Source organism: Lagenorhynchus albirostris, chromosome 6, assembly GCF_949774975.1.
Source record: "Lagenorhynchus albirostris chromosome 6, mLagAlb1.1, whole genome shotgun sequence".
Classification (NCBI taxonomy): domain Eukaryota; kingdom Metazoa; phylum Chordata; class Mammalia; order Artiodactyla; family Delphinidae; genus Lagenorhynchus; species Lagenorhynchus albirostris.
Genome location: NC_083100.1, coordinates 74,660,619 through 74,674,010, shown reverse-complemented (window position 1 = coordinate 74,674,010; position 13,392 = coordinate 74,660,619). Strand labels below are relative to the sequence as shown.

The 13,392-nt window shown below is 48.3% G+C and overlaps 1 protein-coding gene across 9 annotated transcripts; it reads right to left on the bottom strand.

Annotated features, from left to right (window-relative positions):
- Nucleotides 1–419: 419 nt before the first annotated feature.
- Nucleotides 420–9,745, bottom strand: NR4A2 (nuclear receptor subfamily 4 group A member 2). Of its 9 annotated transcripts, none has more exons than XM_060152856.1 (8): nucleotides 9,631–9,745; nucleotides 6,111–6,234; nucleotides 4,760–5,625; nucleotides 3,835–3,964; nucleotides 3,275–3,438; nucleotides 2,163–2,365; nucleotides 1,585–1,763; nucleotides 420–1,434 (listed from the first exon to the last, which is right to left on the bottom strand). In XM_060152856.1, exons 3-8 carry the CDS (start codon nucleotides 5,621–5,623, stop codon nucleotides 1,178–1,180), a joined length of 1,797 nt encoding a protein of 598 aa, XP_060008839.1. In that variant the 5' UTR covers nucleotides 5,624–5,625; nucleotides 6,111–6,234; nucleotides 9,631–9,745; the 3' UTR covers nucleotides 420–1,177. The 9 variants fall into 9 exon arrangements, 8 of the variants coding, with proteins under 8 accessions (XP_060008839.1, XP_060008835.1, XP_060008838.1 ...); XM_060152852.1 differs by lacking the exon at nucleotides 9,631–9,745 and adding an exon at nucleotides 7,632–8,379; XM_060152855.1 differs by lacking the exon at nucleotides 9,631–9,745 and adding an exon at nucleotides 7,909–8,379.
- Between the last annotated feature and the right edge of the window lie 3,647 nt (nucleotides 9,746–13,392).

Genomic DNA, 13,392 nt, shown 5'->3' with positions numbered 1-13,392 from the left:
AAAGAAAAATACTACAGAATATGGCAATATTAAAATTCTTACTCAAACATAAAATAATATATTAACTGACAATCTTAGACATTAAAACAAAAAACAAAAAAATTCAAAGTGCTCAGTAATTTCCAGGGAGTTATGTATATTATAAGCACTCTGGAAATGGTCAAAAGCTGCTGCATGCAAGTTCTGTTTAGCTTTAGACAACAAAATAATCAAGATATAAACTTTCTTTTATCAACATCAACGGTACATACAACACTTACAAACAAGGAATGTTGGACGGTGTTACAAACACTATGTGTCCCTTTTGTCAGGATTTTCTGATGTGTAATACTTGTGCCCACCTATTTTACAATTGAGAAAATGTTTAAGCTCAGGTAACTACCAATCTTTATAAAATCTAACAGACTACATAGTGTCTGAAATACTATTTATATAATATAGACATTACTGAAGTAGCAAGTGCCTATAACATTTTCAACCTAGAATCAACATGCTTGTCCCTTTTTTGTGGTTATTTCTTTTTTCTTTTTTTTTTTTGCAAACACACTTATCTTTTAGAATTTGTAATATTTATTCATAAATAGGCACAAAATAATTTAAAAAGCCAAACTGCATTGGGTAAATTTACAAGCCTTTGCCTTCTTCAACTCATGCCACCCACGCAACATTTAGTTTTACTATATATTACAGCTTTCTTTACAGCAGAAAACTTTGAAGTCTTTTAAAGGGCAATACTTGTGGGTCCCCTTACAATGTGGGTGTGTGTGTATGTGTCTATGTGTATTACATTTGTCTTAACTGCAACAACCAAACATGGCCAAATGTTTTCCGTCATACATTAAGAAGCTTCCTTCTGAACAATAAAATGATTTTTAAACTGATAATAAAAAGTTTATACCACTGTATTGTGTGTAGTCCGTGTTCTAAATCCAGGATGCCCCGGAGCCAAAATGCCCTTTCAGGTTCTGCCTGCAGGTTAGGAAATAGTAACAGTTTTTGCTTTTGTTGATGTTTGTTTGTTTGTTTTCTTTAGAGATCAAGGGCCAAGGTGTATGGAAGGGGTGGGGGCCGGCTAGAGCTGAGGCAGCTCAGGGGTATCTCTGTGCCCTTGTGACTTGCCCCCTCTGGACAGTTTTAGGTTTCTTTCCAGTTTCTTTGAAGTGCATGGAAGGAGGTCTTAGAAAGGTAAAGTGTCCAGGAAAAGTTTGTCAATTATTGCTGGTGGTGGTACCAAATCTTCCAGTTTCAGGTAGAAAATGCGCTGTAGCCCCTGCGTGCAAAGCGTACGGAGTTCTGGAAGCTTCCCCAACAGTTTGGACAAATAGTTGGGGCGGTTCAAGCCCCCATTATTGAAAGTCACATGGTCTTTGAGACAATTTACAATCTTGTTTTGCAGCTCCTCCACTCTCTTGGGTTCCTTGAGACCGTGTCTCTCTGCAGAAAACACAACCAGAAACAAAAGAGGAATGCACCGAGCAGTTAGCTAGCTGACAGGACCAGGGAGGGTCGGCAGGCAGCAAGGGAAAACCGGGACGAATCCCACTGGGCAGTTCTGGAGAAGTGCCCTGTGCCTGTGGTACTGACCTGTGACCATAGCCAGGGCAGCAATGCAGGAGAAGGCAGAAATGTCGATGTTCATATTCTGCAAGTTGGAGGAGAATTCAACAATGGAATCAATCCATTCCCCAAAGCCACGAACGCATTGCAACCTGTGCAAGACCACCCCATTGCAAAAGATGAGTTTACCCTCCACTGGGTTGGACCTGCAATTAATACCAAAGAGAGGGGGAGGGGGAGAAAAAGAGAGAGAGAGAAAAGCTAAACAACTAATTACTTGAAGAGCAATAAATGAGGGATTTAAGAGGCACCTAATTACCAAAGAGTTAATAAAACGTAGGCCAGTGGACCTTGAAAGGGTTTAATTTCATAACAATCAAGAATGCCCCCTATCCCACCTCCATTCCATTCATCTAAGGCTTCTGCCCTCACTCCTTCCCTTCTCTTCCTTTTATCTACTCTCCTTTCCTTCCTTTCCCCCTCATTTATTTCCCGTTCTGTTCTCCTCTCTTTCCCCCTTTTCTTTCCCTCTTCCTCTTTCTTTTCCTTTCTTGATTCCTCTCTTCCTCCATTCCCAGCCTTCCTGGATCGCCCTCTCCATTTACCTGTATGCTAATCTCAGCACAAATAGTTCTAGGAAAGCCGACTCGAAAAGCAGGTCCTGGTCGGCTTTGGGCAGGTCAGCGAAGCCCGGGATCTTCTCCGCCCAGCCCCTGATGATCTCCATGGAGCCAGTCAGGAGATCATAGAATTGCTGGATATGCTGGGTGTCATCTCCACTCATCTGATAGTCAGGGTTCGCCTGGAACTGGAATTTCATTTTAAAAAGCACTTAATGAGGTTCTCTAAAATATATAACCCGTGAAATTGCTAACCTCGTTTCTAGTAGGGGAGCCAGGTTTTTATAACAATTAAACCTCTCTCTGACCAGTAAGGAAATTAGATGTTCCGGGGCAATTAATTCAATTAGGGATGGTGCTATGAGGTCGCTGCTTTAAATATGTAAATTACCATTTCCATACAGACTAAATACGGTGCCAACCAGCCCTGGGAAACGTTCACTCTTATCTCCACAAAACAATTGACACGTTAGTATTCATGCCAGTCCCAGAGTGGGTCTCGAGCAGAGACGCCCTTTGCAAATCTCAATAAAATTGCAGTGGCTTCTAGGTTTGCTTCTAGGGTTTGCCCGGCACACTTCCTCCATTTAAAGCGCACACATTTCTCATGGCTGGGGTAAAAGAGGAATCTGACCACTTGATTTCCCCGCCCACTGCCATTCCTTATATCCCCTTCTCTTCCCCTTCCCTGACCCGGGAGGAGGCATCCCTCACCCTGACGGCACCAGAGAGAATGAGGATTAAATCATCTCCATGGAGGACTGGTGATAGAACCCAAGCGGGGGCTTTTCCACTGCCTCTGGTTTAGGCATCAGAGGCACTGGTGTGTGTGTGTGTGTGTGCACCGTGGTGCTGGGAAGGGGCCTCACAGAGGTTTGACCACTGTGGCCTACCCTCTCTTCCTTCCTCTGCCCTGTCCTCACGTCTGCAGCCCTAGCAACACCATCTGTCTTCTGTGGCCCTGCCCAGAGCTGTGAAGCCACAGCCTCGCATGCTTCCTTTATCCCTTGGGCCTGGGGGTTAGTGATGGGTGTGGGGAAGGGGTCCTGCCCATCTGTCAGTTGTCCGAAGGATCCCCCCCCGCGCCAGCTTCTTACCCTGGAATAGTCCAGGCTGGTCATAGCCGGGTTGGAGTCGACATGGGCCCTGACGAGGGCACTGATCAGACTCACCGGGGGCGAGGGGGGAGAGGGCTCCTGTGGGCTCTTCGGTTTCGAAGGTAAACGACCTCTCCGGCCTTTTAAACTGTCTGTGCGAACCACTGCAAAGGAATCGCCGGGTGAGGGCAAGCAAGATCCAGCTGCTGCCTGGGCCCCTCCCCGGGGGAAGGCCGCAGCCGCGGGGCGCCCGGCGGGGCGGGGCAGCGCCCCACCGCTTGTAAAGCCTTATACTGACAAGAAGCGTAAAAAGGGGGGGGGGTTGTTTCATGTCGTCTTCCCAATGGGTCGTATAGTTAAAGGTGGGAAAGGCCTGGCGGCTTTCTCTAGGGCAGGATGGGCTAGCAGGCAGCTGCCGAGTCGTAGAGGCCAGAGGCCGGTGCGGGGGAAGCAGGAGACCTCCCCCAGCCCCCGCCCCGGCTCTGGGAAGTGGGTTTGGGGCAGGAGCAGAAGCTTCCCAAAGGCGCAGACTGGGGAGTGGGCTGCTGGCCCCAACCTACCTTCTTTCACCATCCCAACAGCCAGGCACTTCTGAAATCTGCAGTACTGACAGCGATTCCGGCGCCGCTTGTCCACTGGGCAGTTTTTATTTGCTAAACACACGTATTTCGCGTTTTTTTGCACCGTGCGCTGCAAAAGGAGACAATACAGGCCGGAAAAAAAAATTTTTTTTTCTCTTGAAAATCCAACACAATTCAGGGAATCCAGACACAATTTCTGAACGGCCGGGATCCACACACCCTCCCCATAAACAAACACATACACAACTCCTTTTTATTTTTTTCTTTTTCCTTTTCTTTCTCTCTCTTCTCTTTTTCCTCCCCCAGGGCATTTAACAGAAGAAAATTGATAGCGTTAACATTTGAGCTAACCTTGCCGCTCCTTGCTGTGTTTTATATGCCAAGAGAAGAAGGAGACGCTCAGTAAATACAAATCCGTGGGCATTCATATTATTTACATTCCTTAGAGACCTTCTCTATTTAAAATGATAAGATTATTCAATCAGGATGGCGAAATAAAGAGATCACTTAATTTGACCATAGGGAATTCTGTTCCACTTGGTTAGCTCAGACACGGTTCTCTGTCCTAACCAATTTCAATCTGAACAGAGAAGACAGCTCCTAGCACATGCAAATGACCCTCTTCCAACTCAGCTCCGGCAACTTCGGGCGGGGGCTCGCCGGGTCGGCTGCGTGCGGGGGATGCGACCCCGGGTCTCCCGGTCTTCCTACTTCCCTTTCCAAGGCACCCAGAAGCCTCCGCCGCAGCCCAGGGGCGGCTGCAGGGCAGCCCCCGTGGACCCCGGGAGTCGGACGGTCAGGGGCCAGTTGGCGCCGGGCGCCTGCACCCCGGTGGAACCAGCACTCTGAGGCTCCGGGCACTAGGGGGCCCCGACCTGCCTCCTCCGCCCCCGTCCTGGCTCACCTTAAAGAACCCTTTGCAGCCCTCACAGGTGCGCACGCCGTAGTGCTGGCAGGCCGCGTTGTCGCCGCACACGGCGCACAGCCCCTCGTTGGAAGGGGAGCCCCGCGACGGCGGCGAGGGCACCTGCGTGTCGAGCAGCTGCGACGCGTGACCGATCTGCAGGCCGGGGAAGCCCATGGACGCGGGCTTTCGGATGGGGTTGGGCACAGCGAAGGTCTGCCCGTCCACCACGTGGTGGCTGCTCGCCGGCTCCGGGTTCATGGGGACGTGCAGGGGCCCGTCGAAGCGCATCTGGCAGCTAGACACGGGGGTGCCGGGGGGCGACTGCTTAAAGGAGAAGAGGGAGAGGCGGGAGACCGGCGTTTTCCTCTGCTCAATCATGTGCGTGGTGGCCACGTAGTTCTGGTGGAAGTTGTGGAGGGAGCCTGGGTCGTCCCACATGGGGCTGTGCTGCACCTGGAAGCCCGGGGTGGTGGGCGTCGGGGGAGAGGAGGGCTTGTAGTAAACCGACCCGGAGTGCGGCATCATCTCCTCGGACTGGGGGGGCAGGTGGCTGTGTTGCTGGTAGTTGTGCATCTGAATGTCTTCTACCTTAATGGAGGACTGCTGTCCGGACAGGGGCATTTGGTACAAGCAAGGTGGCTTGACGTCGTAGCCTGTGCTGTAGTTGTCCATAAAGGTACTGAAGCTGGGGAGAGAAGTGGTGGCAGTGATTTCAGTGTTGGTGAGGTCCATGCTAAACTTGACAAACTCTGGAGTTAAGAAATCGGAGCTGTATTCTCCCGAAGAGTGGTAACTGTAGCTCTGAGAAGCGGGGCTGGCTCCTTGAGGCGAGGACCCATACTGCGCCTGAACACAAGGCATGGCTGGAAATGAAACAGGGTAATATACACTCAGCCTGGTCAACTGAACACTTTCTCCCGGGCTCGGGTACACCTGGAGCTACACCGGCAGCCCGCGGCGGTCAGAGAGCACGTAGGGGCGCGAGAGGAAGGGCGGAGAGTGCGAATACTGAGGAGCGAAACAGTGCAGGACAAGGAAAGACTGATCCAATAAAGACCCAGAACTAGAAAGCTATTACAGTCTCCATTCCCGGATATTTCCAGCGCCTCCCCCTCCGCCCCCTTTCATGGGTAATCCCTCTTCAATGAGCCTTTCCTCTGAAGCTCGGGTTCAGCAAGCTCAATCCAGAAATCAAGTTGAATTGCACAATGAGAAACTTGTTCCCAAAGGCGATGGGTCGGGGGAAAAACTTAAGTTACAGGGTTTGCTGGGAAAGATCGCATTGCCCTGTTTCTTGACGTTTACGGAACTCGGGGGAGGGAAAGAAAAAAAATGAAGTTGCACTAACCTTCAGCTGAGTTACAGGCGTTTTCGAGAAAATTAAAGGTGGACAGTGTCGTAATTCAATGAAGGACAAAGTTTCCAAGATTTTTAGAAAAGCAGTGGAGAGCCCAGCCTGGCAGTTCTCCTCCCTGAAATAAAGACACAGGAAGCCTTAGGGTGACTTTCCGGACAGATTTGCCTGGGCATCTGTATCACCAGGCAGGCCCTCCTTGATTGTTTAATTGGAAATTAGTGTGTAGCCTTTCTCAAACACCATTTAAAATGAATGTCTAAAAGAGATGGCTGGAAACAACAGAAAATTTCACCCATTGACTGTGTCGATCCTTGCAGAGAATACCTCTGAAGAAGGAAAGGTATTCCATGTACTTATTTATGATGAAATAAGTTGGCCCCTTTACTGGGTGTTTAGGGGCAGTGCAAGGGGAGTGTCATTTCCATGTTAGTTTAATTCAAAACTAAATAAGAAGAAACTGGGGTTTAATAAAATACAGCATTGGAACCTTCTCTTGAATTTTTTTTTCCTGTGGTGAAACTGGCTTTTCATCTAGGAAGCAGGGAAGGAAGTATAAGTCAAGAATATAAAATGTGAAAACAATCTCTTCCTTCACCCCCTAGGAGTTACAAAATGTTAGCAAGGCCCAGGTAGCCCTGAAGGCAATCTTAATGGAAGCATCTGGATTTCCTAAGAGCTTTTGACGGAGCACTGGGTTTGGAGATCCAGGTGAATGGGCATTCACTTCTCCAAGAAATTTGTCTTTCATCTTTAATGGCCAAGAGGTGGAAACAGGGGACCCTATTTTTTCAGAAGCATCTTAGTCAGTTGCAGGGAGAGGGAAATGCTGCATATCCAATAGTGGCACCGGTGTTAGAAGCACCTCTCAACATAGCAAGCTGAGCACCTTTCCTATCCAGCCTTCCACAATCTGCCCTCTTGCTGGAACAAGGCATTCTTGTGTCCTAGTACTTTTCAGATGTTCCCACTTGGAAGGCATTCTAGAGCATAGACGACTTTATTACTAATGAAAAAGAAAGCCAAACATCCAATTCTGTTCTCCTCCCCCACCCCCCTTCATAATCTTGCTTCATGGAGGAGGGAGGGTAACCAGAAAAAGTAAAGAAAGGAGACTCTTGACCCTCACAGCCCTTGACAGATATGCATGTGCTGGATATTAACCCTCTGGTAACTTTGCAGCTTCATAACTACTCTAAATAGTCTGTCCCTCTGTCTCTGCCTCTCTGACAAACTCACTAACACAAGCGCGGCACATGTCAAAACCAGAAATTTCAAGCAACTTAGTAACAGGTCACTCTACCAACCGCCCCTCCTCACTCAACAATACCCAAGAGACACGGGCACGCTGGCCAGCCGCGGTGATACAGTTCCCAAGCAACACATAAACTGAAGAACTTTCACTCTCCCTGTCACTTTGTGGGCAGCGTCCAGGTCCCTCGTTATACACAGGACTTGGAGTCTACGTGTCCAAAGACCACAATCAATTCCGCACCAAGAGCAAACTTTGCGCACATTTCCGCGTGTTAAGTCCGCAGCTCCCGAAACTGTGCAAGCCTCCCTTTCACGTCCACCAATGAGGAGCCTGGAAGCCTCTGTTGGGTGGCAAAGCAGGAGTTCCGACAAATGCCCTCTGTAGCTGCGCACACCTACTCCCCATCCTCCGGCCCCACTCGCGCTCCGCGCCTTCGGCGCCCATCTCCAGAGAACCTGCACCACACAAGCGGGAAGAAGAGACGTGCAAAAACAGAAAGAAGGATAAAAGAACGCGAGCTGTACGGGCTGCACCTACTCACTTAGGAGTTCTCCGTGTCTCTCTTCATTCATTCAACTCGGCCAAAGTGTAGTTCCCTCCGGGAGTCGGGGTGGCAGGGTCGGGGAGGGGTGGGCGAGAGGGGCGAAGGGAACGGAGGCGCCGAGAGCGGGGAGGGAGCAGGGGAAGGCGGCGGCTGGGCAGGCGAGCGGGACCGCGGAGCCTAGCGCGAGCCACCGGGCGGACTGGCCCTGGCCGCCAATGTGCCTTTGTTTATGTGGCTCGCGCTGCCGCTGCCAACATTCACCTAAAGTCTCCGCGCGTCAGCGCGCGTCAGCGGCCTGCCGCCCAATCGCCGAGCCGCCGCGCTCCCCAGACTCCTGGCCGGCGCTCGCTTTGGTATATTTCCGACCTGACGTCACGAGCAGGGCCGATTTTAAGGTGGGAACCGTTCAGGGTTCACCTTGGTAGCCAGCTAGGTTTTTTTTTTTTTTTCCCTTTTCCGAAAGAGGTGTGACCTCTCCACTCAGGTCTGCGCAGCCCACAGAGCCTCGACATCTCACCTCCCCTCCCCCCCCCACCCCCCCCACCCCCGGCTAATCCCCGCGCCGCCGAAGGGGTCCGGCAGCTCACAGGTGGGGGAGGGTGCAACAAAAGCCCGAGCGGGAGGGGACCCAGGCGTGGGCCAGGTAGCCAGCACCTGGAATCGCACGAGACGGGGCGTGCCTGGCAGCACGCTAACCTCGCCCACCCACAATTGCCACCCCCGTTAGCGGAAGCGAGTACAGATGTCCCATGACACGAGACGCTCGGAGGGCTCAGGCAATTGGGGTGGGATTTCCCTTGTCCAGTGCACCCCCCATTTCTCTTTTTTCCTGTCTCCGGCCTTCTCTTCTAGCATATTCTCCCTCTCTCTCTCTCTCTCTCTCTCATACACACACACACACACACACACACACACACACACTCCAAGGTGGAAGAGAGTAGGTATGGCCTATTTTCTATGTTCCCTTCTTTCCTTGCAGTGCTCACGTGCGAGGGAAGACGTGGTGCGTGGGGAGGGAAGCGGAAAGGAGAGGGTAGCCAGTGACCCAGCCCTTCAGAGACCCCAAAAGTCAAAGTGAGGCGTCACCCACTTTCCTTTCTCAGACAATGCAGCCGAGCGCCGGGCAACAGGTGTGTTCTGCAGAAAGGTGCCCCAGCCTCACCTTTTACCAACTCTCATACTTTGACACTCCTGGGTGCCCATCAACTCGTGTCTTTCCACAAGTTTTAGGGAAATAAATCTACCCTCCTCTGAAGCACAAGGGCTCTCGAAGCTTCAATCTGAGAGCCAAGAGGGAAAGACTAAGCATGGGGGAAGCGGCGGGGAGAGGGGGGCGTCTAGATCTCTGCGAGGCGTACGGTGTGTGCGTTCAGCCTTCCCAGGAGTGGGGCCCGGCGGGCGACCGGAGCTCGCCGCACCCCTGCAGCCGCCCCAGCCGCCCCAGCCGCCGTAGACTCCGCTTCGCAAGTCAATCCGCCTCCAAGCTGAGGGCGCAAGGCGCTTTCTAGCAAAGAAACGCCGCTTCTCCCGGGAGCAAGCCCCCTTCCGGGTTCCTGGGCTAGAGCTGGACGGGCCTCGGGGCTTCTCCCATGGGGCTGGGGAGTTAACGGGGGAGGGAGGGTTCGGAGGTGTCCCCCTCCTCCGCCCAAGAAGACTTCCAGCCGCCCCTCCCTCTCGGCGTAGCTCGCTTCCAGGCTCGGGGCCCCTTTGCACACCCGCATCCTGGTGTTCCCAGTACAGGCGGGCCGAAATCGCCGTGGAGCTCTCCGCCTTACGGTGCCACTCAGCTCTAATCTGCACCCCAGCCTTTGCCCTCTCCCGCCGCCTCCTGCTCCCCGGCGGCTGGAGAGGCGTTGCCATCAGGTGCCCCGAGGCTGCCCCGAGAAGCTGCAGGCTCTTCTGCACCGCATCCTCGGGAAAACCTACGTGACCACCTTAAGTTTCCCCCAGATGTTGCGACTGCCGCTGCTGCTGCTACTGCAGCCACCGCGGCGGCTCAGCGGTGCCCTAGCGGGCGCGAGAAAAAATAAAACCAGGAAGTGTGTGTGAGAGCGCGCGCGCGTGTGCGTGTGTGTGTGTGTGTGTGTGTGTGTGTCTGTGTGGTGGGGGGGGGAATGTTGCGGTGGCGGGTGAAGGTGTGTAAGTAGGGGGATGAGAGGAGGAGGGCGAAGAATAGCTTATTAGCATGAGCTGGGTAGCGTCAGCGCCCTGTGGGCAGAAACGATTCCACGCGAACGAAAGGGAAAAAGTGAGAGTTTGGAGAGCAGGGGAGAAGGAAAGCGGTGGGGGTGGCGGTGACGCAGGGGCTCAGGCATTGACGCACCCGCCGGGCTGGGCCCAAAATAGCAGCAGCTCTAGCTCGGTGGCGCCCTCCTGGGTTCCCTTCCCCTTCCACAAGGGAGCAGGACGCGCGGCCTCGGGGAGCTTTCCTTGATCCCAGGGGTGGGCCGGGCTCCCAGCAGCTATTTTCAGGCCGTCGGAAATTCAAGCGCAGCCATGCTGGGGTGGCAGTTATTGTTTTTTAATATATTCCTCGGAAGGCGGGGGCCAGGAGAACTTTAAGGTTGTAACCATCCATCTCCAAACACCAATACTCAGATCTAAGTAGGTACATTCCCTCCACATGCTCCTCCTCCCTTAAACCATTTAAAAAAACACTTGGCTTTAGCCTGGGTTGAGTCTGCGGGCAATTTGAAAATTCTCTCCTAGTAAGTGGGAAAATGTGCTGGAGTCCTTAAAGTGAGCTCCAAGGAAGACAAACATTGTAATGTGATGGGTTATTCTATAACAGCAACCTGTCGAGTCTGGCTTCTTGATAACAGAGCCTTTACTCAAGTCTTAAGGCACCCAAGATCGAGACGCAGTTTTCACAGCAGCTTATTATAACAATTATTAGTAACCGGAAATGGATTGAATAAATACAACATCAAAATGAGAAAAAAAGGTGGCTTTTTTTGCCTTCTATTCTACAATCCGTATGAATTTTCTCTTTCCTCAAATTCCTATTCTAGCTCCTAGGAAGTGTGTCTTCTTAGGAAGACACACCGGATGCAAGGCGGATAAACTCACTTAAAGACATTATTGGGTAAGCTATTTCTTGGGTTGGTATTTTTGGTAGGGCTCAGATGTGCTCGGGGTGGAAAGGATCCAGCAGACATTAGAAAGTGTAAAGAATGACCTCGCTCAAAGCTCCAGACTCCTGTGTCCCCACCAGATTCTGATGGAACAGTCTCAGTAGAAGGGCCAATGTCTGTAATTGACTGATCCTGTCAGTAGGGGGCCTGACTCCACAACGTTCAGGAAGATACATCACACACACACACAAACACACACACACACACAGGCACATACACACACACACAACTAGCTATTTACTACTTAGGCCAAGCCCCAGGAGAGCTTGCTGCAGGCCAAAATATTCATATTCTGCTGGAATTCATAAATAACTACAAATCTTTGATTCTCTTCTGTATTTCTCAAAAAGGGAAACAGTTTTAACACTGGAATTAGGTTCACAACAGATTTTCTTTATTTCCTCCTGTCCATGTTTAACTCACTGTTAGCTCACAGGGAGAAAAAAAAAGTCAAAATGGTAATAAAATCTTTCATTTTATCACCAAGCAGTTCAAATTTGGCATTTAGTTTGGAAAAATGAAAACATGTTTTAAAATCCTATGATTACATGTTTAAATAAATTATAGTTTAGAAGAGGATTCCTGTGGGTGTATTTGCTAGTACATAAGAGAATGCTTTTGTGAATAGAGGTTTAATTACACATATAATGGAATCAAAATGTAGAATTGAACAACCTTTTAGAAAATGTTCAAATGATGCTCTAGGCTAAAAGAAACTGAAATTCTGCATTTATATGACTGCAATCCTGCAAGATTCTTGAACATAAATAGATTCTTGAATATAAACTATTTTATAACTCGATTAAAATGACAATAATGTTTCTTTCAGGGCCCAGAATCTGATATAACTTTAAATTATTGCCATGTATAAATACATAAAGTTACCCCAAATGAAGGTCGGTGTTCTTAACAATTTACAATAAATGGGAATAAAATTGATCCTATCCATAAGTCGGTCCTTCTTTTGAAACCAACTAAAACAAATTACAAAATTATTATTTCTATCAATATACAGTATTAGATGACCTCAGAAAAAGCATATAGGAAAATAATGTTACTATGTTATCTTTTATGATATTAGCCAATATTAAGCAGAACATATTTGTACATATATGGAAAAAATATTTTCATAAAAAAACAGTGTAAATAATGCATACTCACATCTAAACCAAAGTATTTACTTTATGCAAGGCTAGGCTGATTATACTTAAAAAAATTGAGATTTTGGTATAATTTAGAAAGCAAACATGGATTTAATTCCATAGGATTTTGTATCTTAATGCATGGGAAAGGGGTCTTTAGGGATTTATTTTACTATTCTCCCAAAATGTACTCAGAGTAGCTCTTAGCTCTTACAATTCAAATGTAGTAAACAGATATACCTTTTATGCTATAAGAATCAAGGTAACTTGAAGACATTTCACAATAATATTAATTAATGCAACCTATGTTAAGCATAAAATGAGACATATTTTAAGTTATATTTGGACAATTTTCATGGCATTTGTTGCCATTCAGCAGGAAGTTTTACATTAGTGATAGAAGAAAGAAATTTTCACTTTGATAAAAACTCAGTTTCTGAAAATACAAAATCATTTTTTAATATGGACGGTTTTGGGTTATTTGCTTTGCCATTTCACTTGCATTAATAAGATATTAATCAACCAATCATTTGTTCCTCTTTTATGAGATGCCTAGAGAATAAGTCAAATACTCAGCTGGTAATTCACATTTTGGGTAGTTGTGGCTTTTGCTCAGTTTTACCCAGCCCATTTTTCACTCCAAACCACTTAATGCAAAGACTTTAAAAATTGTTTCTTGCTTTGATACAGTACTCAGTTCTAGAAATGTGGAAAGATGTGCAGAAGAAAACAGCACTGTTTTTTTCTAGAAGCATCTACTTATAAATTAAAATTCTAAAACTGAACATATGGTAAAACCTCATGCCACTCAAAAAGTATTTTGCATAATAAAAATCCTTCATCTTTTCTCTAACTCTTGACTCTCAGTAACTATCTCCTAAATATTTACTTTAAATTAACCACTTAAAATTTTCTTTTTGTTGTTGTGGTAGAAGACACATAACATAAAATTTACCATCTTACATTTGTAAGTGTACAGTTCAGTGATGTTATATACAGTCATGCTGTTGTGCACCAATCATCACCATCCACCCCCATAACTCTTCATCTTATAAAATTCTAACTCTATAACCATTAAACAATAACTCTCCATTCTCCCCTCCTCCCAGCCCCTGGCAATCACCAATATTTTCTTATGTAAAAATTCTTCTTGATTAAGCAAGGAAGGGTTACTTTGGTTTTAGATTTCCTTGCTGATTTC